This window comes from Eptatretus burgeri, chromosome 8 (assembly GCF_056783735.1).
Source record: "Eptatretus burgeri isolate ZD-2024b chromosome 8, Ebu_testis_v1, whole genome shotgun sequence".
Lineage (NCBI taxonomy): Eukaryota > Metazoa > Chordata > Myxini > Myxiniformes > Myxinidae > Eptatretus > Eptatretus burgeri.
This window is the reverse complement of record NC_140968.1, coordinates 63,638,117-63,660,616: the sequence shown is the minus strand read 5'-3', so window position 1 is coordinate 63,660,616 and position 22,500 is coordinate 63,638,117. Positions and strand designations below refer to the sequence as shown.

General features: G+C 39.6%; 2 protein-coding genes across 12 annotated transcripts in view; one reads left to right on the top strand and one right to left on the bottom strand.

Moving 5' to 3' along the window:
• LOC147021880 (protein FAM117A-like) overlaps nt 1-22,500 on the bottom strand; it is a 269,319-nt gene that overhangs the window by 158,404 nt on the left and 88,415 nt on the right. For all 7 annotated transcript variants that reach the window (XM_085892291.1, XM_085892296.1, XM_085892293.1 and 4 more), the window contains one exon: nt 17,604-17,791. In XM_085892291.1, coding sequence (XP_085748417.1) covers nt 17,604-17,791 — 188 coding nt within the window. The remainder of the gene's footprint in view (nt 1-17,603; nt 17,792-22,500) is intronic.
• The window catches only part of LOC147021881 (uncharacterized), a 158,361-nt gene that overhangs the window by 50,289 nt on the left and 85,572 nt on the right, over nt 1-22,500 (top strand). For 3 of the 5 annotated variants that reach the window (XR_015060978.1, XM_085892307.1, XM_085892308.1), the window contains exon 2: nt 1,853-1,929. Coding sequence is in view for 2 of the 5 variants with exons in the window: in XM_085892307.1 (XP_085748433.1) it covers nt 1,853-1,929 (77 nt within the window). In the remaining 3 variants the exon portion in view is untranslated. Of the gene's footprint in view, nt 1-1,852; nt 1,930-3,555; nt 3,639-22,500 lie in introns of all 5 variants that reach the window. The other 2 variants (XR_015060980.1, XR_015060979.1) reach the window with 1 other exon arrangement.

Sequence of the window (22,500 nt, the reverse complement as noted above, 5' to 3'; positions counted from 1 at the left end):
GCATGTTTGGTACATAGGTACAGACTGTGGAGCCGTTGTGTCATGACATACCTTCGTCAACTAAAGTGGTTGCCATGGCAACCGGGATGCTGTTTTCCAACCGTTCCTGTCCGCACTCTAACTCCCAAAGTTTTCAACTTTCACGTTTCATATTTGGTACATAGGTACAGACTGTGGAGACGGTGTGTTGCAACATTCATTCGTCATCTAAAGTGGTTGCCATGGCAACCAGGATGCTGTTTCCGTCCATTCCTGTCCCCACTCTAACTCCCAAAGTTTTCAACTTTCATGCTTCATATTTGGTACATAGGTACAGACTGTGGAGACGGTGTGTCGCGACATACGTTCGTCATCTAAAGTGGTTGTCATGGCAACCAGGATGCTTTTTTCCATCTGTTCCTGTCCGCACTCTAACTCCCAAAGTTTTCAACTTTCACGTTTCATATTTGGTACATTGGTACAGATTGTGGAGACGGTGTGTCGCGACATACGTTCGTCATCTAAAGTGGTTGCCATGGCAACCGGGATGCTGTTTTCCATCCGTTCCTGTCCGCACTCTAACTCCCAAAGTTTTCAACTTTCACGTTTCATATTTGGTACATAGGTACAGACAGTGGAGACAGTGTGTCATGACATACGTTCGTCATCTAAAGTGGTTGCCATGGCAACGAGGATGCTGTTTTCCATGTAGTAGTACAATTCTGTATATACCTTCTTGTTAGGGCGTATATTGTGCTCACTTGCGCTCTTGTTACTGAATACAATATACAAATACATATATTGCTTTATAATTATACTTCACTGCAATGCTTTATAAAAAATATTAATTATTAGACTCGTCTTTTAAAAATGATAAATGTATAAACAGGTTGGTATAAATGTATAACAGTATAAATGTATAAACATAACAGTATAAATGTATAAACATAAACAATAAATGTATAAATTGGGTGGCTTTGACACCAACTCTGGTTTTTTCTGGTCTACTCAAAAAGCCTTGATGATTTTCCACGATGACCTCTCATGGACTAATTAAAGTATGTAATCAAAATGTGATTTCAGATTTGACGATTGGATCTGTCGAAATCTGGAGGGAAATATGAAAGTGTCAATTAACGATTTTTATAAGTCAGCGTATTTATGTATTTACTTTAAAGAAGCAATGCTGTTGTCCCTCATTCTCCATATTTATCAATTGCCAAAGCATTAAACTTAAATTTTTCTCCTGTTCGGAGAATTATATTGAGTGAAGAAAAGATTAGGAAATGTACCAAGAGTGAAACATCATCGACTACAATAAAAAAAATAATTGCAGCAGACACTCCCCGTTCGTGGGGGGTTATTTTCTTGAAAAACCCCGCATTGGGCAAAATCACAATGTTAAATTTAAGACCTAATGGGGAAAATAGGGTTTAGGGGAACCAACTCCAAAGTTTATCGACTTTTTTGCCAAAAAATAGGGGGGGGGGAAACTGTGGATCGACTATGAAAAAGTCGATATCAAACAAAGATAAAAACTATTGGTCCTGGGTGCGAAATAAGAAAACCAGGGAATCACTGGTAGGTGTGGATAACCCACAGAATATGTAACGGAGAGGAAAGTAAATATCTCGATGGATTTTTTTTAATGTCGTGAACAAACGTTGGTACATAACAGGTGATGCAGGTTGTGGACAAGTTGCATCAAAATTGTCTGTGTTTTTGGAGAAGAGAGTAAATACATATTTTGGGGCAGCCCCCTGGAGATCCTCTTAGACCCTGATTTTTTTTTAATGTCACAAATAAATTTTGGTACATCACGGGTGCTGAAGGTTGTGGTCAAGTTTCATCAGAAGTGCATGTGTATTTTCAGAGAAGAAGTTGCAAATGTTTGTGGATGGCCGGACGGACAACGTGTCATCCCATAAGCTTCCCAGAACTACGTTCCAGGTGAGCTCACTCATAAAAATGAAAAACACTTAAAAATGATGATGATGATGATGATGATGATGAGTGTCGGAGGTTATTCAGATTTTATTTTATTTTGTATACCTTGTTGAGGCTCGTGTGAGAGCTAACACACAACGCATAGCAAGGGGGGCATGAGACAAGAGGGGCGGGAGTGGGAAGGACAAAACAGTGGGGAACAGAGACATTAGGAGATCTGTGGAAGGGAGAGGGATGGGGTGGGGAACATGGGGAATACAAGATGGACATTACAGGGACTTTCAGGAAGGAAAGCAAGGAATTTGAAGGAGGTGGGTTTGGGTGGATTATCGGGGTAGAAAAGATCGAGGATTTGGATGGGGGATGATAAGAGGTGGTGGTGAACAGCTGTTTTGAATGTCTGGAGGGAAGAATGGGATTGAACAGAGTGAGGGAGTTTATTCCAAATACGGGGAAAAAGAGGAATGAAAGAGTGAAGGTGAGCAGTGATTCGTGATTTTGGTAGTTTTACCAGAAGGGGGTTGTTGGCGGACCTTGACCGCCCTGCGGAAATGTGGTGGGGACAAATCGCAGAGAGAGCAGGGGGGCGAGGCTGGAGAGGAGACGCTTGAAGACAGAAAGGCCACCAGCCAGCCTGCGGTGAGAGACTGAGAGACCCAAAGACTCAGCCTCATTGCAGGAGATGCCAATGATTCGAAATGCCTTGGTTTCCACAGCGTGAAACCGAGAAAGGTGGGAGGCAGAAGCACCAGCCCAGAGGGGAAAGCAGTACTCTATCAGGCTGTAGACGAAAGCTTTTAGTTGGGGAGCCAAGCTCTGTTCGAGGCTGTTTTAGGGTTGGACCTTACAGTCTCTGCTATGAAATTTTACACCCCCATGATGTTTAGATATACGTTTCCAGTTCATGAAAACCAATGTTGGCAATTCATAAGCTCTTGCGAAAAATTTTGGCTGACGTTTTTGTTTAAGGAATATTTGAAAAATTTGATAAAACAGCAATTGTCAATAAAAATTCAAAAAAAAATTAAAAATCACATTCATTTAAAATATATGTGAACTAAATATAAGAATTCATTCGGTGCATTGTAAAATGACCAAAAAAAAATTGCCTTCGTGGAAGTAAACCTCGTAAAAGTACATAATTTTGCTAAAAATGCCTTAAAAATAATGGTTTTTGAAGATGGGCTTTCAAACTTTTCTTATCATAGGCAGAGACTGCATTAGAATACTAATTTTTCTTAATGTGATTTGAACATGGTATCCATGGCTAATTAAAACAGCAAATTTGATTGAGTTCTATCAATTTTAAAGAGAAAATTAACGTTTTTGTCAACCAAAGTTACCCCTACCCCCAAAATCCCCTTGCTCGATTGAACACAGTTCGGTTAAGGTTTACTGGATGCAGGTCGGGTGTGACCTCTATAACCGGATCATATCCATCACTAATGGTTGCAAACTTAGATGAACAAATATTTTAGTAGTAATAATTATAAATAATAACAATAATAATAAGAATAATATAACTGCTAGTGGACTAATAACAACAATGATGACATACATGTAAATCTCTAGGTTTCTTAACTGTTTCTTGAACAACTGGTTAATTTTTGTGCATTTCTTTTTTTACAGGTGCGTTCCAATGACAACATGCTGATAATCCATAATGCTAGTCTGCAATTCCTTGGTGGTAGCGCGACATTCACTAACTTGCGGTAATGGCAGTAGTACAGTAGTATAGTTAACACGTAGTTCTATAGAACTGAAAAATCATGGATCATTTTTATTTTGTAGTACCCAAGAGAAGAGTTTCCCATGAAACTGACATTAGGTTATGCATTATATGCCAAACAATTTCTGATGATGATCTAAACAACCTTACCAAAAGAGGTATATATTCTTTTGTGAATGCCTTGCAGTTACGTCATGATGATGTTTATGATAGACTGCAGCACAGTATTCAAGATATAGATGCAGTTTTTGAGAGAGCACCAAAGTGTCGCAGGTCATGCAGGAGCAGATACAAACACAAGAGGGACCTGGAAATGCTGGAGACCAAATGAGTCAAACGTAACAATGACCCAGAAATCCAGAACACAAACACATCAGTAAAACCCAACAGATCTTCACTAGTTTGCCTGAAGTCACATTGCTTCATTTGCAAAACAGAACGTGATTCAAAGGGTGAAAGGCAACTTATCCTTGTTGCCACAGTTCTCACAGCTGTATCAGAGAACATAAAGTCTATGGCTAATCTGAGCCAACAGGAATCTCCTCATCATGGAGAAACACATAAGCAGGCAACAGACGAACATATACATGTTGAGGAGATCAAGAAAGTGATATGCCAGCAGATGATAAACCCATTCCAGTGTAACAACCGAGTGGATCTGTTCAATATAGCAACTGGCGAGAAGGCTGCTTCAAAAGACTTGGTCCTTGCTCAAGCTAAGAGCATGGAAGCCATTATAAAAGCAGAACAGGTGGGCTCTAGTAAGATTGAACCACTGAAGCTGGTAACTTTCTCCTCACAGAAGAAAACAAAACCATCAAGGAAACAGAGTTTCATCAGGATCTATCAAGATGAGACTGCAGGTACACGTGTACTGTGCTTCTATCGAGATGCCGACCCAGTCACAAGACAGAATGCATTTTCCCATGAGTGGACAGACTATCCTTCATCCCTGTTTGAGGTTGATCCATGCTTAGCACAGGGGTTTGTAATGTGCAAAGGCAACAAGTCTGATTTCCTGGTAGTGCTAATTTCTGAAGCTGAGCAGGATGTTGTTTTACAGCTGCCATCATTACTACAGAGTGACTTATCCACAGCTTATCTTATTTGAAACTTGTCAGGAGCTCAGGTGGGCCGAGGAAGGACTTTGCACGATGGAGGATTCCCAGTCGGCGATTGGCTTCGGAGGTCAGGTTTGAAATGTGGCTTTCCCAGGAAAGGTCATGGCAGATAGTGAGACCCAGAAGCTTGAAAGAAAGGACTTCTTCCAGAGGATTGTTGAGAAAGTGGATGGGGGGGGAGCGTGGAGGGGGGGGGTTCTATACGGTCCTTTCGGAGAGACATAGTGAGAGTGTGAGATTTGTCCAAATTGAAAGACATGTTCCACCTGTTGGACCAGTTTGTGATTTTACCCAGATCTGCAGTGAGCGAAGAAGCTGCTGCATGCCGGTCTGAGGGATGACAGATGGTACGGCAGAGGGTGGGGTCATCAGCAAAGAGATATAGAGGATTTGCCAGAGAGTCGGAGAGATCATTGATGAAAACCAGAATAAGAACAGGGCCCAGAACGCTACATTGAAGAACTCCAGCCTTGGCAGGAAGAGGGGATGATAGAACTCCATTTAGGGCCACACGTTGACTGCAACAGGAGAGGAAGTTTGCGAGCCATGAGTGGAGATAGCCTTCGATACCATAGGAAGAGAGTTTGGTGAGCAGGGAGATGATGTTGACGTCCCTGGCTTCGGGTCGTCAGGGTCATCAGACTTTGTGAAGATGGAGGTGATCTTTGTCTGTTTTGCCTTGTTCTGCATGTCTTTATATAGACCTCTGTATAAGGTGCTATTACAGCGTCCATCTCCTGCTTCATTTTTAAGCACCTATCCATGAAGACTAGTGAAAACTTATCAAGATATGTGCCTCATTCTGCTTTATCCCAAGTGTTCTCTTTCACGCTCCTCATCTTTATCTTATTTTCCCCTCCTCGCTTCAAAACAAACAAATATTATCACTCAAAAAAAAAATCACAAGCTCATTCTGCATCTTATTTTTTCCTTTCACATTACCTCTCAATTGAACCGACATTCGTCATCATTGAATAAATTTGCTTCTTACTTTAAAAGCTTTTTATAACATTTCATAAAGTTTAATTTCCCATATTTGACTAAAACCCCACGTGTTCTTCTTCTTCATAACCTATTTACTGTCACGAACACCCCACAATGTAATTAAAAGATGAGCGAAAACTAAATCACGCAATATCACGTGATAACAAACGATATCAGGTGATAGGAAACTAAATCACGCAATATCACGTGATAAAATTCCCATGATACGTGGCGATATCTCGGAAAGGCGATATGAAAAAGCACGCAAAAAAACAGGCGATATCAAACTAAATCACATGATAACGATTTCAGGTGAAATGAAACGAAATCATACAATATCACGTGATAACAAACAATATCAGGCGATATCAAACTAAATCACGTAATACCACGTGATAACAATATCAGGCGATATCAAACTGAATCACGCAAAATCACGTGATAAAAACTATATCAGGTGATATCAAACGAAATCACGTAATATCACATGATAATAATACCAAGTGATATGAAACTAAATCATGCAATATCATGTGATAACTATATCAGGCGATATGAAACTAAATCATGCAAAATCACGTGACAACAAATGATATCAGGCGATATCAAACTAAATCACGTGATAATATCAGGCGATATGAAACTAAATCACGTAATATCACGTGATAACAATATCAGCCGATATCAAACTACATCACACAAAATCACGTGATAAAAACTATATTAGGCGATATCAAACAAAATCACATATCACGTGATAACTATATCAGGCGATATGAAACTAAATCATGCAATATCACGTGACAACAAATGATATCAGGCGATATGAAACTAAATCACGTAATATCACATGATAACAATATCAGGCGATACCAAACTAAATCACGCAAAATCACGTGATAAAAACGATATCAGGCGATATCAAACGAAATCACGTAATATCACATGATAACAATATCAGGCGATATGAAACTAAATCATGCACTATCACGTGATAACTATATCAGGCGATATGAAACTAAATCACGCAAAATCACGTGATAAAAACTATATCAGGCGATATGAAACTAAATCATGCAATATCACGTGGCAACAAATGATATCAGACGATATCAAATTAAATCACGTAATATCACGTGATAATATCAAGCGATATGAAACTAAATCATGCACTATCACGTGCTAACACTATCAGGCGATATGAAACGAAATCATGCAATATCACGTAATAACAAATGATATCAGGCGATATCAAGCCAAATCACGTAATATCACGTGATAAAACTATATCAAGTGATATCAAACAAAATCACGCAATATCACATGATAAAAACTATATCAGTCGATATCAAACTAAATCACATAATATCAGGTGATAAAAACTATATCAGGCGACATCAAACTAAATCATGCAATATCACGTGATAACTATATCAGGCGATATGAAACCAAATCACACAAAATCACGTGATAAAAACTATATCAGGCGATAGGAAACGAAATCATGCAATATCACGTGATAACAAATGATATCAGGCGATATCAAACAAAATCATGTAATATCACGTGATAAAAACTATATCAGGCGATATCAAACTAAATCACGCAATATCATGTGATAAAACTATATCAGGCGATATCAAACTAAATCACGTAACATCACGGGATAACAATATCAGGTGATATGAAACTAAATCATGCAATATCACGTGATAACTATATCAGGCAATATGAAACTAAATCACGCAAAAGCACATGATAACAAATGATAACAGGCGATATCAAACTAAATCACGTAATATCACGTGATAAAAACTATATCAGGCGATATCCAACTAAATCACGCAATATCACGTGATAACTATAGCAGGCGATATGAAACGAAATCATGCAAAATCACGTGATAACAAATGATAACAGGCGATATCAAACTAAATCACATAATATCACGTGATAAAAACTATATCAGGCGATATCCAACTAAATCACGCAATATCACGTGATAACTATATCAGGCGATATGAAACTAAATCACGCAAAATCACGTGATAAAAACTATATCAGGCGACATGAAACAAAATCATGCAATATCACGTAACAACAAATGATACCAGGCGATATGAAACGAAATCCCGTAATATCACGTGATAAAAACGATATCAGTCGATATCAAACTAAATCACATAATATCACGTGATAAAAAATATATCATGCGATATCAAACTAAATCATGCAATATCACGTGATAACTATATCAGGCGATATGAAACTAAATCACGCAAAATCACGTGATAAAAACTATATCAGGCGATAGGAAACTAAATCTTGCAATATCACGTGATAACAAATGATATCAGGCGATATCAAACGAAATCACGTAATATCACGTGATAAAACTATATCAGGCGATATGAAACTAAATCATGCAATATCACGTGATAACTATATCAGGCGATATGAAACTAAATCACGCAAAATCACGTGATAACTATATCAGGTGATATGAAACTAAATCACGCAAAATCACGTGATAACAAATGATAACAGGCGATATCAAACTAAATCACATAATATCACATGATAAAAACTATATCAGGCGATATCCAACTAAATCACGCAATATCACGTGATAACTATATCAGGCGATATGAAACTAAATCATGCAATGTCACGTGATAACTATATCAGGCGATATGAAACTAAATCACGCAAAATCACGTGATAACAAATGATAACAGGCGATATCAAACGAAATCAAATGATATCACGTGATAAAAACTATATCAGGCGATATCCAACTAAATCACGCAATATCACGTGATAACTATATCAGGCGGTATGAAACTAAATCATGCAATATCACGAGACAACAAATGATATCAGACAATATCAAACTAAATCACGTAATATCACGTGATAATATCAGGCAATATGAAACTAAATCATGCAATATCACTTGATAACTATATCAGACGATATGAAACTAAATCACGCAAAATCACATGATAAAAACTATATCAGGTGATATCAAACAAAATCACGTAATATCACATGATAACTATATCAGGTGATCTGAAACAAAATCATGCAATATCACGTGATAACAAATTATATCAGGCGATATCAAACTAAATCATGTAATATCACGTGATAAAAACTATATTAGGCGATATCAAACTAAATCACGCAATATCACGTGATAAAAACTATATCAAGCGATATCAAACAAAATCACGTAATATCACATGATAACTATATCAGGCGGTATGAAACGAAATCATGCAATATCATGTGATAACAAATGATATCAGGTGATATCAAACTAAATCACATAATATCACGTGATAAAAACTATATCAGGCGATATCAAACTAAATCATGCAATATCACATGATACCGATATCAGGTGATATGAAACTAAATCACGCAAAATCACGTGATAAAAACTATATCAGGCGATATGAAACGAAATCATGCAATATCACATGATACCAAATGATATCAGGTGATATCAAACTAAATCACGTAATATCACGTGATAAAACTATATCAGGCGATATCAAACTAAATCACGCAATATCACGTGATAAAAACTATATCAGTCGATATCAAACTAAATTCACATAATATCATGTGATAAGCTACAGCAGGTGATATCAAACCACAATCACGTAATATTATGTGATAATAGTCCGTGTGGCATGGTTTGGAAAGATAAACTGAGTCTGTGATGGCGGGTAGTGTGGGAGCTCTGAGGTGAGATGGAGATGTGGGGTTGTGTACTCCTCTGCACCAGACTACGATAAATCAAGGGACCCATGCCGCGATTGGCAAATTTTACTGCAATAATTCAACCGCACAAGAGTGAAACGGCGTTTCAGAAACCCGCTTTCAGGGCGGACCTGCTGCATGATAAAGTGCTCATCATCGAATGCCTGATCTTCGCTTTGAACTGCACATCGCGAATCGCGTGCCAAGCCAGCCATTCCATTGCAGTGCTTCCGTGAGTGCTTAAGCCACTTGGCAAGCGCTCTCCAAGCTGCTTGGCAATTGCTGCCGACTCCTCTGAGCTCCCCTGGTTCATCACACCAAAACTTTATAGGATCACATTATTTACCATGATAAACCTTAAGAGGGGTTTTAAACAGTCATTTTCTCACAGTTCATAATGTATGAACACACAACTCACCACCTGTTGTGGAGGAAGGGGTGGGAGTCTGGAGGAGTGGGTGGGGTGGGATGAGGGAGACGAAGGGGTGGATGGGAGTCCGGAGAGAGGCGGATGGGGTGAGAGGAGGTGGGAGTCGGGAAGGGAAGGGGTGGGGTGGAAGTCCGGAGGTAGGGGAAGTGATAGGAGGAGGAACCCGGCATTGTCTGGCAACATCACGTACCTTTGCTTGTGGTAAAAAAAAAAAAAGAGAAATGAAAGAATGAAGGTGAGCAGTGATTCTTGATTTTGGTAAAACTACCAAAATCAAGAATCACTGCTAACCTTCATTCTTTCATTCCTCCTTTTTACTACCTTTGGAACAAACCCCCACACACTCTTCAATCACACTCTTCCTTCCAAGTCTTCAAAACAGCTATTCACCACCATCTCTTATCTTCCCCCATCCAAAACCACGATCTTTTCTTCCCCCGTTAATCCACCTCAAACTCACCTCCTTCATATTCTCTGCTTTCCTTCCTGAAAGTCCCTGTAGTGTCCATCTTGTTTACCCAGTGTTCCCCGCCCCATCCTTCTCCCTTCCCCAGATCTCCTCATGTGTCTATTCCCCATTGTTTTGTGCTTACCTCTCCCGTCCCTCTTGTCTCCTGCTCCTCTTGTTATATGTTCTGTGTGTTAGCTCTTATGCGAGCCTTTACATTGTTTATAAAAAAGAAAGAAAGAAAGAAAGATACATGGAGGCGATAAAAAAAACAAAAAAGCAACGGTATCTTATACTTGACGCGCTGCGGCAGGGTGAAAGAGGACTATGTATAGTCAACATGACTTTGCCCTTTCACATTTTGACCCAATTTTTAATTATTTTCTCTGTATTCTCATAAATGCCTCAATTCTGTGTTTGCTGCCACATATTGCGTCCTCAACCCCTCACTCTTGCTTCCCATCCTTCCCTGTCAAACAAATCTGCTCTTGTTTAAAAATCACTTGTTTAAATAAAACAAGTAAACATTCCATTTCCTCAGCAACAGATATATATATATATATATATATATATATATATATATATATATATATATATATATATATATATATATATATATATATATATATATATTGACAGTGTACAGAACCCATTAGACAAGTACCTACTCTCCCTCATACACAAATGAATTTCCTCATAACTCCCTCTTTGTTCTGCAACATCTCATCTATGGCATTCAGAAGCTTGGGGTGATACAATAGCTGGAAAGCAAGTTGCCTAATCTGCTTGAAATGCCAATCCCAACAGTAGGAACTGGCAGACACTTTAAAATGCCGACAATATGTGTGTATCCCTCCTTAGAAGCAAAATAACCCAACAAAAGGCTCACTTGAGATCAGACCTTTCAGTCCTTTCTCCAAATCCTGGTGAAAATTGGTATAAAAAACAACAACAAAAAACTGTCTTAACGACACGCTCTTCATCAGTCCTTACACACAACGTTGTCACAATTGACATACCTCGGGCTCAGGTGGAATACCTGAATGATATATTTGTCGAAAACATGAAGGTTCCCATTCATTCTCTCCACGTCCCAAATATGCCGCCACTTACAACATAAAGCATTGGAGCAAGTGAGCTTCTCACATGCAAAGGTGGAGAAATATCTGAACTATATTGACAGGTTATCAACAACTGGTCCTGATTCGGTAATCAATGCACTAATTGTCAAAGCATGTGCATTTGACTATTTCACCACTCTTCTGCAGATCCTTCTTGGTCACATCACCTCACGACGTCTTATGTCCTTCCAATCAATAAAAAGAGTGCCAATGCAAAGCACTTAACGAACAAAACGTTTCTAGATTTTGGAGAGATTTCAGTTTTGCCTCTTAAGTACTTTGGATTATATGATGGTTGATAGTAGAATTAACTGTAAATATAGATTAAATGTAAAAACGACAATGGTGAATCAAGAATAATGGGTGAGAACAAAGTCGTAAGGTTGGTTGATAATATAGCTGGAAAGATGATGACGACATACAGTGCTATAGAGCATAGGTGGATGATAATTTCTCGTCTTTTTAGCCAGGTTCAATGCATCTCCACATCCACATTGAACGTATGGATTAGGGGAGGAAGGGATGGAAGTTGGTGCAACAGTGGTCAGTGAGGATGCTCTAAATGCAATTTGAACAAGGCATTAAAATGATCCATCTGCTTCTTTGCAAAACTAAGCCGGGTGTTGGCTTAACAGTGAGGGTGGCTGACTAATGATCCTAGGGTCCTGAGTTTGAGTCCCGTTTGCCGCTGAATTAACAATGAATGGCATTGATTCAACCTGTCGTCCTTTCGAGGTCAGCGAAATAAGCACCAGCGTACTGATAATCGGGGCACTGCATCAGCGGCATAGTTGCATCCCTAACCAATGCTGCAACCATCAGCCATAGGCTGCACGTTGCACGTGTGTGTGTGTGTGTGTGTGTGTGTGTGTGTGTGTGTGTGTGTGTGTGTGTGTGTGTGTGTGTGTGTGTGTGTGTGTGTGTGTGTGTGTGTGTGTGTGTGTGTGTGTGTGTGTGTGTGTGTGTGTGTGTGTGTGTGTGTGTGTGTGTGTGTGTGTGTGTGTGTGTGTGTGTGTGTGTGTGTTGCAAATCTCTTTAAATCACTTTGCAGTTGAATGCAATTTGTGCAAGAAAACTTCCAACAGCAATGACAGATGCACCCCTATCCACTGATTTGTATAAAAAGAAAATTAAAACAATGACCAACTCACGAGAATGCATCATCAAATGCCTCCAAGTCTATCTTTCTATATATATATATATATATATATATATATATATATATATATATATATATATATATATATATATATATATATATATCTCTCTCTCTCTCTCTCTCTCTCTCTCTCTCTCTCTCTCTCTCTCTCTCTCTCTCTCTCTCTCTCTCTCTCTCTCTCTCTCTCTCTCTCTCTCTCTCTCTCTCTCTCTCTCTCTCTCTCTGTGTCTGTCTGTCTGTCTCCCCATCTCTACATAAATGCCACATCACCGACTATCCAATTTACTTCTGCAATCAAATTCTGGCAGTAATTTGGAGTTCGTTAGACTTACAATAAGTCAAGATTTTCCTTCGGGCATTTTTTTTTTTAAATCTCGGGGGCATGTTGGAATTCTCTGCAGAGCCAAGTCATTACTTGGCTTCACTAAGCTCATAACACCATCCAAGGCTTTCATCCAAGTATCATGGAGTGTGGCTCTTCTCTTTTGGCTGGTGCCACAATCTCACCTTGTGGCCTGGTAAGTGGGAGAATCCCAGGCCTTGAGAGCAATTGCAGTAACTTGTCAGGAGGCTGAGGTGCAAGGCCTGCCCCCTCCCATTGTAGACAAGTTGTTGGTCTCGCAGTTTTATATCACCTCATATCTGGTCTTGCCCTGCTGGCACTCTTAGACATTTGGCCATTACGATTCCCACTTACTCAACAGTCAGCAATCCACACCGAGTTGAACCCTCCAAATATAATCCCTCTCGTAACTTCCACTCTTTCACACCATGCTTCTCCCAACTGTGGCATCGTTTCCCTTTGTCTCTCCAGTAATGTTAATCCTTCCACTCCTTTATGATGGCGAGACATCATTCATGACATCCTTTTTCCTATTTCCGACCTGTTCTCTTTCACACATATACACTGCGAGCTTAAATGTCCTTTGTTTACTTATCGACCCGCTTTCCTTGTCATGTCCACACTTCCATACTTATAATATTGTCTGTTTGCTCGTTCCTTAGCCAATTCTACACCATTACTCTGCCTGTTCTCCTCTGTTCCATTTTGGTGTGTGGCATCTCACGCCTCTGTCGTCAACTCTTCATGAGCCTACATCTCTGTAGGCAAAAAAACTCTTAGTGCACATCGTGTTATTGTAACTGACAGTTAAGATGCACAAATGTAGTAGACATTTATTGACCAGCTGCAAAATTCCACCCGACAGGCATCAGGCCACTTCACATTTCACAACCGGCACAAAATCTCCACAATATGGCCTCAATCTCCATCTGGAGAACTATTTTCACCAATACGTCACAACAACACAGACAAAAAAGCATAATTAATGAAGAAAAATAATTTGTTTTGCTGTAGGGGGTTCATTGGAGAGACTGTCAGTGTGTGATGAAAGCAATTTTAAAAAGTACCAAATAAATTGGCCAAAATAGATGGTCAATTTAAGTATCGATCAAGTGGTCAGCAGTGGTGCCAAGTATCGATCAAGTGGTCATGCACTCATTCGCAATTTCTCTTAAACAGACACGCAAAAAATATTTTGAAATACAGTATCGACAATATTGCACTGTGGTTATAAAATCTAACAACAATTCCTTGAATTGCTTCAGAGCAGATCAAAGAAGCTATTAAACCTACCACACAACTTCAGGCCTGTGTGACATGCTATATTCCTGATGCAACAACGTGGTAAATCCATTTATGTAAATAGCTTTCTTATGGTCCACAGATTTGCTTAAGACCAAGATAAACAAGGAGTAATAATTTCAATTTGACTGTTTTTTTCATTCTTCAAGTATGACAAGAAAGGATGCCGCAAGTTGAAAATTTTACTGCACAGATTCACTCGTTCCAAGAAATGAAATTCAAGAGAACAATCATAAAAACAAAAACAAAAACAAATTTGCATGATAAAATTTATCACCAGCCCTCTTCACCCAACCCCCACCAATCCCCCAACTGCAAAGCCTTGCTGCATTACCCTCACTGGTGTAGGTTCAATTCCCATGGCTGCTCAGCGGAATTTTCCGCTCCCTGTGAAGGAGTGGTGACCCTTCCAGGGTTGGTTCTCAGCCAGGGGAATGCTCACAACTTGTCGTGAGTGCCTTGATGCTCTGTCAAGAGTATGTGTGGGCCTCCATCACCGTTCAACCCCACCCTTCCTGCTTTTCCCCACCAAACCATAGAAGTCTATACAAAAGAACCCTCAAAACATGACAACGTGACATTTGGTTGGTCTTCCATGCTTGCGAGATGGTGCAAAGCAGTTACAATAAGTTTACCAAGTCGAAGTAAATTAATGTTATTCAACAGGAAACAGAGCTTCAAAGAAAGCATCAAACATTTCATCACTTTGCTGAATTTCCCCAATTTCTGCTTTCATTACCTTGAGAACGTGAAGAAAAAAGCGGGGTTCAGCAATTTGTTCATGTCTGTCTGTCTGTCTGTCTGTCTGTCTGTCTGTCTGTCTGTCTCCCCAAACGTCAGTTTATGATCGAGGAATAACTTGATTTAAATTGAATGATATATTTTGAACACAAATCGGGACATGAATCGGAAAACAAACTTCTAGTTTAACAGTACCTTGACTCTGAGTTTGTCTCTGACCTTGTCTCTGAGCATCACACATGCGCAGAGACGAGTGAGACTTTCTTTTTTTTTTACTCTGTCCGCCTGTCTGGTTTGACTGTCTAGCAGTGTTAGATATGGTTATGGAATAGACACTGCATCAATAGTGGTAAAACAGCGGTAAATTTCTGGAATTAATTTTTTTATATGACCTTTAAAATGATTTTTTTTAATTTTAATTTAATTACAAGTCTGAAGACGACGATGGTTCACGAGCGGTATTTGACGATGTAGATTGTTTCAGAAGTCAAGGATGAGACAATGTGATAATGTTTGACCAAGTTATAAAAATGATCAACATGATGTGGTACGAGTGAACAGGGTATTAGCTGCAAAATGTCGAAAACCCGGTTTCGTTCAACAACTATAAAAATTTGACCTTTGCATAACCTTTAAAGGTCCCAAAACAATGTTGTGGACATTAAAATAAGGAAACAGGATACGTGCTATAGCTTAATGGAGTTAGTTCGCCAAAGAAGGTCGAAAACCCGGTTCGATTCCCACAACTTTGAAAATTTGACCTTTGTGAACATTAAAGGTCAAAGGTCAAGGATTATGACCTTTGGTGCAAAACTTCCTCTGGAACATTCCAGGAACAATATAACATCATATAGGCTATATGGCATTTCACACTCTTCGGATTATCCATACTTTGATGAAATCAGCATAAAAACAAACTAGAAGGGGGCGCCACGGGCAAGGTGTTCGAGATAGAGCAAAATGGTTTCAAGACTTTAGGTGGGGAATGACCTCAAGATTATGCAAAAAAAAATATTGTCATCCTAGCTCTCAAAGTTTAGGTGGTCATCTGATTTTTATGTCAAAATTCGAAATTTTCTAAGTTCATGACCTTGTGACCTTGACACTAAAATGAAAAAAAAAAAAAAAAAAAAAAAAAAATCGAGCTCCATGGGGCTATGCAGGTGCCAATGGGCTAACCAAATACCGAAACCCCTGCCAGATTCGACAACCCCCTTGGAGAAGATGGATTTTTATGTCAAAATCGCAATTTTCTAAGTTCGTGACCTTGTGACCTTGACCGTGGGACGAAAATGAAAAATTGAGCTCCGTGGGGCTATGCAGGTGCCATTGGGCTAACCAAATATTGAAACCCCTGCCAGGTTCGACAAACACCCTAGGAGAAGATGCAAATTGAAACTGGCTACCCCCTAAAAACACAATTCGCAATTTTCTAAGTTCGTGACCTTGTGGCCTTGACCTTGGGACGAAAATGAAAAACCGAGCTCCGTGGGGCTATGCAGGTGCCATTGGGCTAACCAAATACCGAAACCCCTGCCAGATTCGACAAACCCCTCGGAGAAGAATTTTTTTTACGTCAAAATCGCAATTTTCTACGTTCGTGACCTTGTGACCTTGACCTTGGGACGAAAATGAAAAATCGAGCTCCGTGGGGCTATGCAGGTGCCATTGGGTGAACCAAATACCGAAACCCCTGTCAGATTTGACAAAACTCCGAGGAAAAGATGCAAATTGAAATCGGCTACCCCCTAAAAACACGTTTTTTGGGCGTGGCTCCGCCCATAATGGGCGGACCACGCCCATTTTCAGGAAAACACAACTAGATCATGATATAAACCTCCCACCAAAATTTCATCAGGATTGGATCAAAACCCACGGAGCAATGCTCGGGACAGACAGACAGACATAGACAGACAGACAGACAGACAGATAGACACACAACAATAACGAATATAGTGGTCACTTATATTTTTCGTGAAAATATTTTTTAGTGAACCAATACACTTAAACACTGTAGAGCACAAATCACCTTATTTTTACTTCTTAGAGCCTCCAGTTTTGCAGTACTTGGACATGTTAAATAAGGTGTATAAGACTGCTTTGGTCGCGCTACACTTCTGGAATATTTTTCTAGCGAACTTTAAAATCTTTTTATTATTTTATTTAAAGTATATACTTTAACAGAGCATGTATTCTACAAACTCTCTAGTTTATGTATTTATTATATGGTACAAATCCAGCAGGCGGGAAGTGATTTGACAATGCAACATAAGTTCAGTAGGGCATAGATAAACACAAAACCACCAAAAAAGACCACTACCATGACCACTCAAAACAGCAGAATAGCAAGCATCGGCATGTATGCAAATTTACGAGTTCTGCAAACAAAGTGAATGTGATAGTAGACAACCCACTTAACTTCCAGTAACTGCAAACACGACAATCAGTTGCTTGATAACGACCGTCATCATAAAAATACATGACAAAGATGCCACTGACAAAACTAACCTGCTCAGCCAGGTGCTTACCTGTGTAGCCTTGTGGTTGAGGCCAGGCAAACCTAGGCAAGTAAAATGACGAGGCCATTGGCCACTCAGGTATGGCCCCATAATGGTCAGTGGTAAGCCAGGATAGGACCGTGTAAGCCCAGCTGGTGCTGGATAGGCCCAGTGGCAGCCATGTGCAGCAGGAGCTGGGACAGTCTTGGAACGTGGTGCTGAGGAAAACAGCATGAATACAAAATGGCATCAGATGCTAGAACTACACAGGTGCAATTCTTCTTATTTTGTGTGCAGCACATGGCTGCGGGTAGTATCATGTTGCAGGCACCCGGTGCAGGTTAGAACAGGAACTTGTAATTTGTTCAGGACGCAGGCGATAGCTCGCCTACTCTTCATGAAGAACACAATGGGATCTTTAACGTCCATCACAGATGGAACGCCCAGTTTGAAGTCCATCTGAAGGATGGCACCCACATAGGCTATCCTGCCAGCCCACAGGTGCAATTTTGGACATTAAGTTTATCATAAACGCAATTCATGAATAATGTGTGTCAAATACAAAGTGTGATGAAACTTGTAATATACGGTGCCTTCAGAAAGTATTCACACCCCTTGACTGTTTCACATTATGTTGTGTTACAGCCTGAATTTAAAATGGATGAAATTTAATTTTTTTTGTCACCGATCGACACAAAATACCCCATAATAACAAAGGGAAAACATGTTTTTAGAAATTTTTACAAATTCATCAAAAATGAAAAGCCGAAATGCCTTGCGTCAATAAGTATTCAACCCCCTGAGTCAATACTTTGTAGAAGAGCCTTTGGAAGTGAGTACAGCTTCAAGTCTTATTGGGTATGTGGCAACAGCTTTGCACATCTGGATTTGGGGATTTTCTCCCATTTTTCCTTGCAGATTTGGTCAAGCTCTGTCAAGTTGGATGCGGAACATCGGTGAACAGAAATCTTCAAGTCTTTCCACTGATTCTAAATGGGATTCAAATCTGAGTTTTGGCTGGGCCACTCAAGGACTTTCACTTTCTTGTTCTGAAGCCATTCCAGTGTTGCTTTGGCTGTATGCTTGGGGTCATTGTTCTGTTGGAACATAAGTCTTTGTCATGTGCCTTTTTTCAGGCATGGCTTCCATCTGGACACTCTACCATAAAGTCGAGATTTGAGAAGTACTGCAGAGACTGTTTGTCCTTCTGGCAGTTTCTCAATTCTCAGCCAAGGAACTCTGTAGTTCTATCAGAGTGGTCAGTGGGTTCTTGGTCACCTCTCTGACCAATGTCGTTTTTCCCCGGTTGCTCAGTTTGGTCGGATAGCCAGCTCTAGGAAGAGTCTGGGTAGTTTCATGTTCTTTCCATTTTCTAATCATGGAGCTCACTGTGCTTTTGGAAACTTTCAACACTAGAAATTGTTTTTTACCCTTCTCCAGATCTATGCCTTCTCACAATTCTATCTATAAGTTCTATGGACAATTCCTTGGACTTCATGGTAGATTTTCTGCTCTGACATGTGCTGTCAACTGTGGGAGCTTACATAGTAAGGTGTTTCTTTCTAAATCATGTCCAATCACTTGAATTGGCCACAGGTGGACTCCGATCAAGTTGTCGAGACATCTCAAGGATGATCAAAGGAAATTGGATGCACCTGAGCTCAATTTTGGGCGTCATAGCAAAGGGGTTGAATTCTTATTGACGCAAGACATTTCAGATTTTCATTTTTCATTAATTTGGAAACATTTTTCACTTTGTTATTATGGAGTATTGTGTGTCGATCAGTGACAAAAATTCTAATTTAATCCATTTTAAATTCAGGCTGCAACACAACAAAATGTGACAAAAGTCAAGGCGTGTGAATACTTTCTGAAGGCACTGTTTACAAAAGCCCATTCTATAAAAATTGCTTAATACATGAAGATATCATGCTATATCTTAAATGGCTATCTACTTAGATTAATATGATGATACTGGAGGAAACGGCATGACAAATTATTGTAACTTGTTTGGTTAGACGTTGACATTCAACTGGAGTTCACCACACAATTTAGATAAATGTCTTCAATCAGTCATTCTCAGTTCCCAAAGAAAGCTCAAAATGATTTTTAAAAACAACAACAAAAACCAAACCCATACACAACTAATGTTATTCCAGTTTAACAAATTAAAGACTTTCTTAACGGTTTTGGCAAAACCTGCAATGTTGTCATCACCCATTGAAAGAATGAAAGGACATATGAAGAGGATGAAAAAAGAATATTGTAACGAATACAAAAGATCCTGATTAATGTCAGCATAAAGTCATGCCAGAAGTGATCTGATAGTCTGATTATTTATCAGTGATAATCTGATATCACTATCAGTGATAGTCTGATCATCAGATTACGGAACAAATTTCCATAAACTGAGCTCTCAGCGCACCACAAACACCACCGGTTGTGAAATGAGCATTTATGTTTCGGTTTTCTTGAGCCTCATCGTTTTCCCTGAATCCACTATTTTCAGCTGAATCCCTTCAATTAGGGACAAAATGAATGTCCAAAAAGATTAATGGTGTCACCACCTTGGAAGAGCAAAATGTGTATGAGATTGTGTGGTGACGTTTTCTGTGGGATCAGTTAAATACAAGACACATTCCTTCGCGTGGTAACATGAAATCAAAAGCAGAAATGCGTGGCATGTATTCAGTGTTCTTCCATTATGACTTTGATGACAAATACCTTGAAAGCATTTGAGTAAGCAACACGAAAACGCAGTTACTGTTGAACAGACTGCACATTGTATGGTGGTAAAGCAGCCTTGATATTCAATTACAACCACTGCCACTAACCACACTACTCTGGCAATACCATACATTATCCAGATACAGAAAGAGATCATAATAAGATCTCACAGAGCAGGCAGAATAAATCATGGGTGACAAGTGTGATACTAAAAACAACACAGCAAATGGAGAGCAATGAGAGAGCAATGAGAGAGCAAAGAGAGAGAGAGAGCAAAGAGAGAGCAAAGAGAGAGCAAAGAGAGAGCAAAGAGAGAGCAAAGAGAGAGCAAAGAGAGAGCAAAGAGAGAGCAAAGAGAGAGCAAAGAGAGAGCAAAGAGAGAGCAAAGAGAGAGCAAAGAGAGAGAGCAAAGAGAGAGAGCAAAGAGAGAGAGCAAAGAGAGAGAGCAAAGAGAGAGAGCAAAGAGAGAGAGCAAAGAGAGAGAGCAAAGAGAGAGAGCAAAGAGAGAGAGCAAAGAGAGAGAGCAAAGAGAGAGAGCAAAGAGAGAGAGCAAAGAGAGAGAGCAAAGAGAGAGAGCAAAGAGAGAGAGCAAAGAGAGAGCAAAGAGAGAGCAAAGAGAGAGCAAAGAGAGAGCAAAGAGAGAGCAAAGAGAGAGCAAAGAGAGAGCAAAGAGAGAGCAAAGAGAGAGCAAAGAGAGAGAGAGAGAGAGAGAGAGAGAGAGAGAGAGAGAGAGAGAGAGAGAGAGAGAACATCAATAAACCAGCTCATTGATGAGATATAAACGGGTGGCAGAAGAGAGGTGGGGGGACAGGATATACCTTGACAAGGCTCAGAAAAGCAAAAACAAGGGAAAGTTTGTGCTTGGGTAAAAGAGTTTTGTATAAATAGGGTATGATGGCACAAACTTTTAGTAAAGTGCTGAGAAAATAATGAACAATTGGAAAAAGGAGGTCAAAAGGCAAGACAAGTTTCCAAACAAGGAAACAGGAATAATAAGGAGGCAACAAAAACTCATTGCAACAGATCAGTTCAGGATCTGGAAGTGTTTTTGAAACCTGGAGGAAAGGCAACCAGACTGGGATAAAGAAGCAATTAAAACGGATAGAACGAGAACGGCACTCAGTAGAGCGCAAACCTTCACCATCAAAAATAGTTTACGCTTTGTATCCTGCTGATAGGCCAGCTCTGCATCTGGACCTTAAAAAAATCTAATTCGTTTGTCCTTGTCACACACCAAAGCTGTCCACCAAGTTTAATCTGAATTCATCCACAACGTTTTGAGATATCATGCTATATACCGTTTTTGTACCTATCTCCGAATGGTGAAGAGTCACTTATAAAAAAATCCTAGTATCCGCATCCCGATCATCACTAAAATCTAATTAATTTATCTTTGTCACAAACCAAAGCTGTCCACCAAGTTTAATCCGAATCCATCCATACCTTTTTGAGATTACACTACCACGAACAAACGAGCAGACAGACAGAGAGAAAAACAAGAAAGACGCAGTGCATAGAACGATAATTGCGATATCCAAATAAACAATATACTTCACTGAGGTTATTATTGAAGAACCAATTAAATGACCCAATGTACAAATTACTTGCTGAAAAAAGTATAGTCTGTATATTGCAAGAAGACTCTTCAGATGTTTGTGGTGGTGTGCATAAAAAACGGTCTAACAGGTACAGGTCAAAGGTGTCAAAGTGGTGTAAAGGGCCAAAAATGGTCTTAATTGGTTCAAAATATCTAAAGGGTATTTTCCAATATTAGTTAGGGTCTAAAGGTCTGAGGGTCAAAGGAGTCAAAAGGATGTAAATGCCTTCAAGAGTCTAATGAATCTTAAGGGTCTGAAAATGTCTTAGATGATCGAAAGTGTCGAAGCAGTCTGAAGGGTTAAGGGATCTAAGCGGTCTATAAAGGTCCAAAGGGTCTAAAAGGTATGTGGCAACAGTAGTTACAGGTATAAAGGGTCTATGGGTTCTTAAAGGTCTAACATGGTCTATAGGCTCTGAGGTTCTAAAGGGTCTTAGGGTTATAACAGGGTCTATTGGGTATACATGGTCTTAAGTGTCTAAAGGTTCTAAAGGTTTTAAGGGTCTTAACAGTCTAAAATGGTCTTCGGGGTCTTAAAGGGTGAAGGAGTCCATGTGGTCCATAAGGTCAATATAACAAAGTGGTCTAAGAGGGTCTACTAGG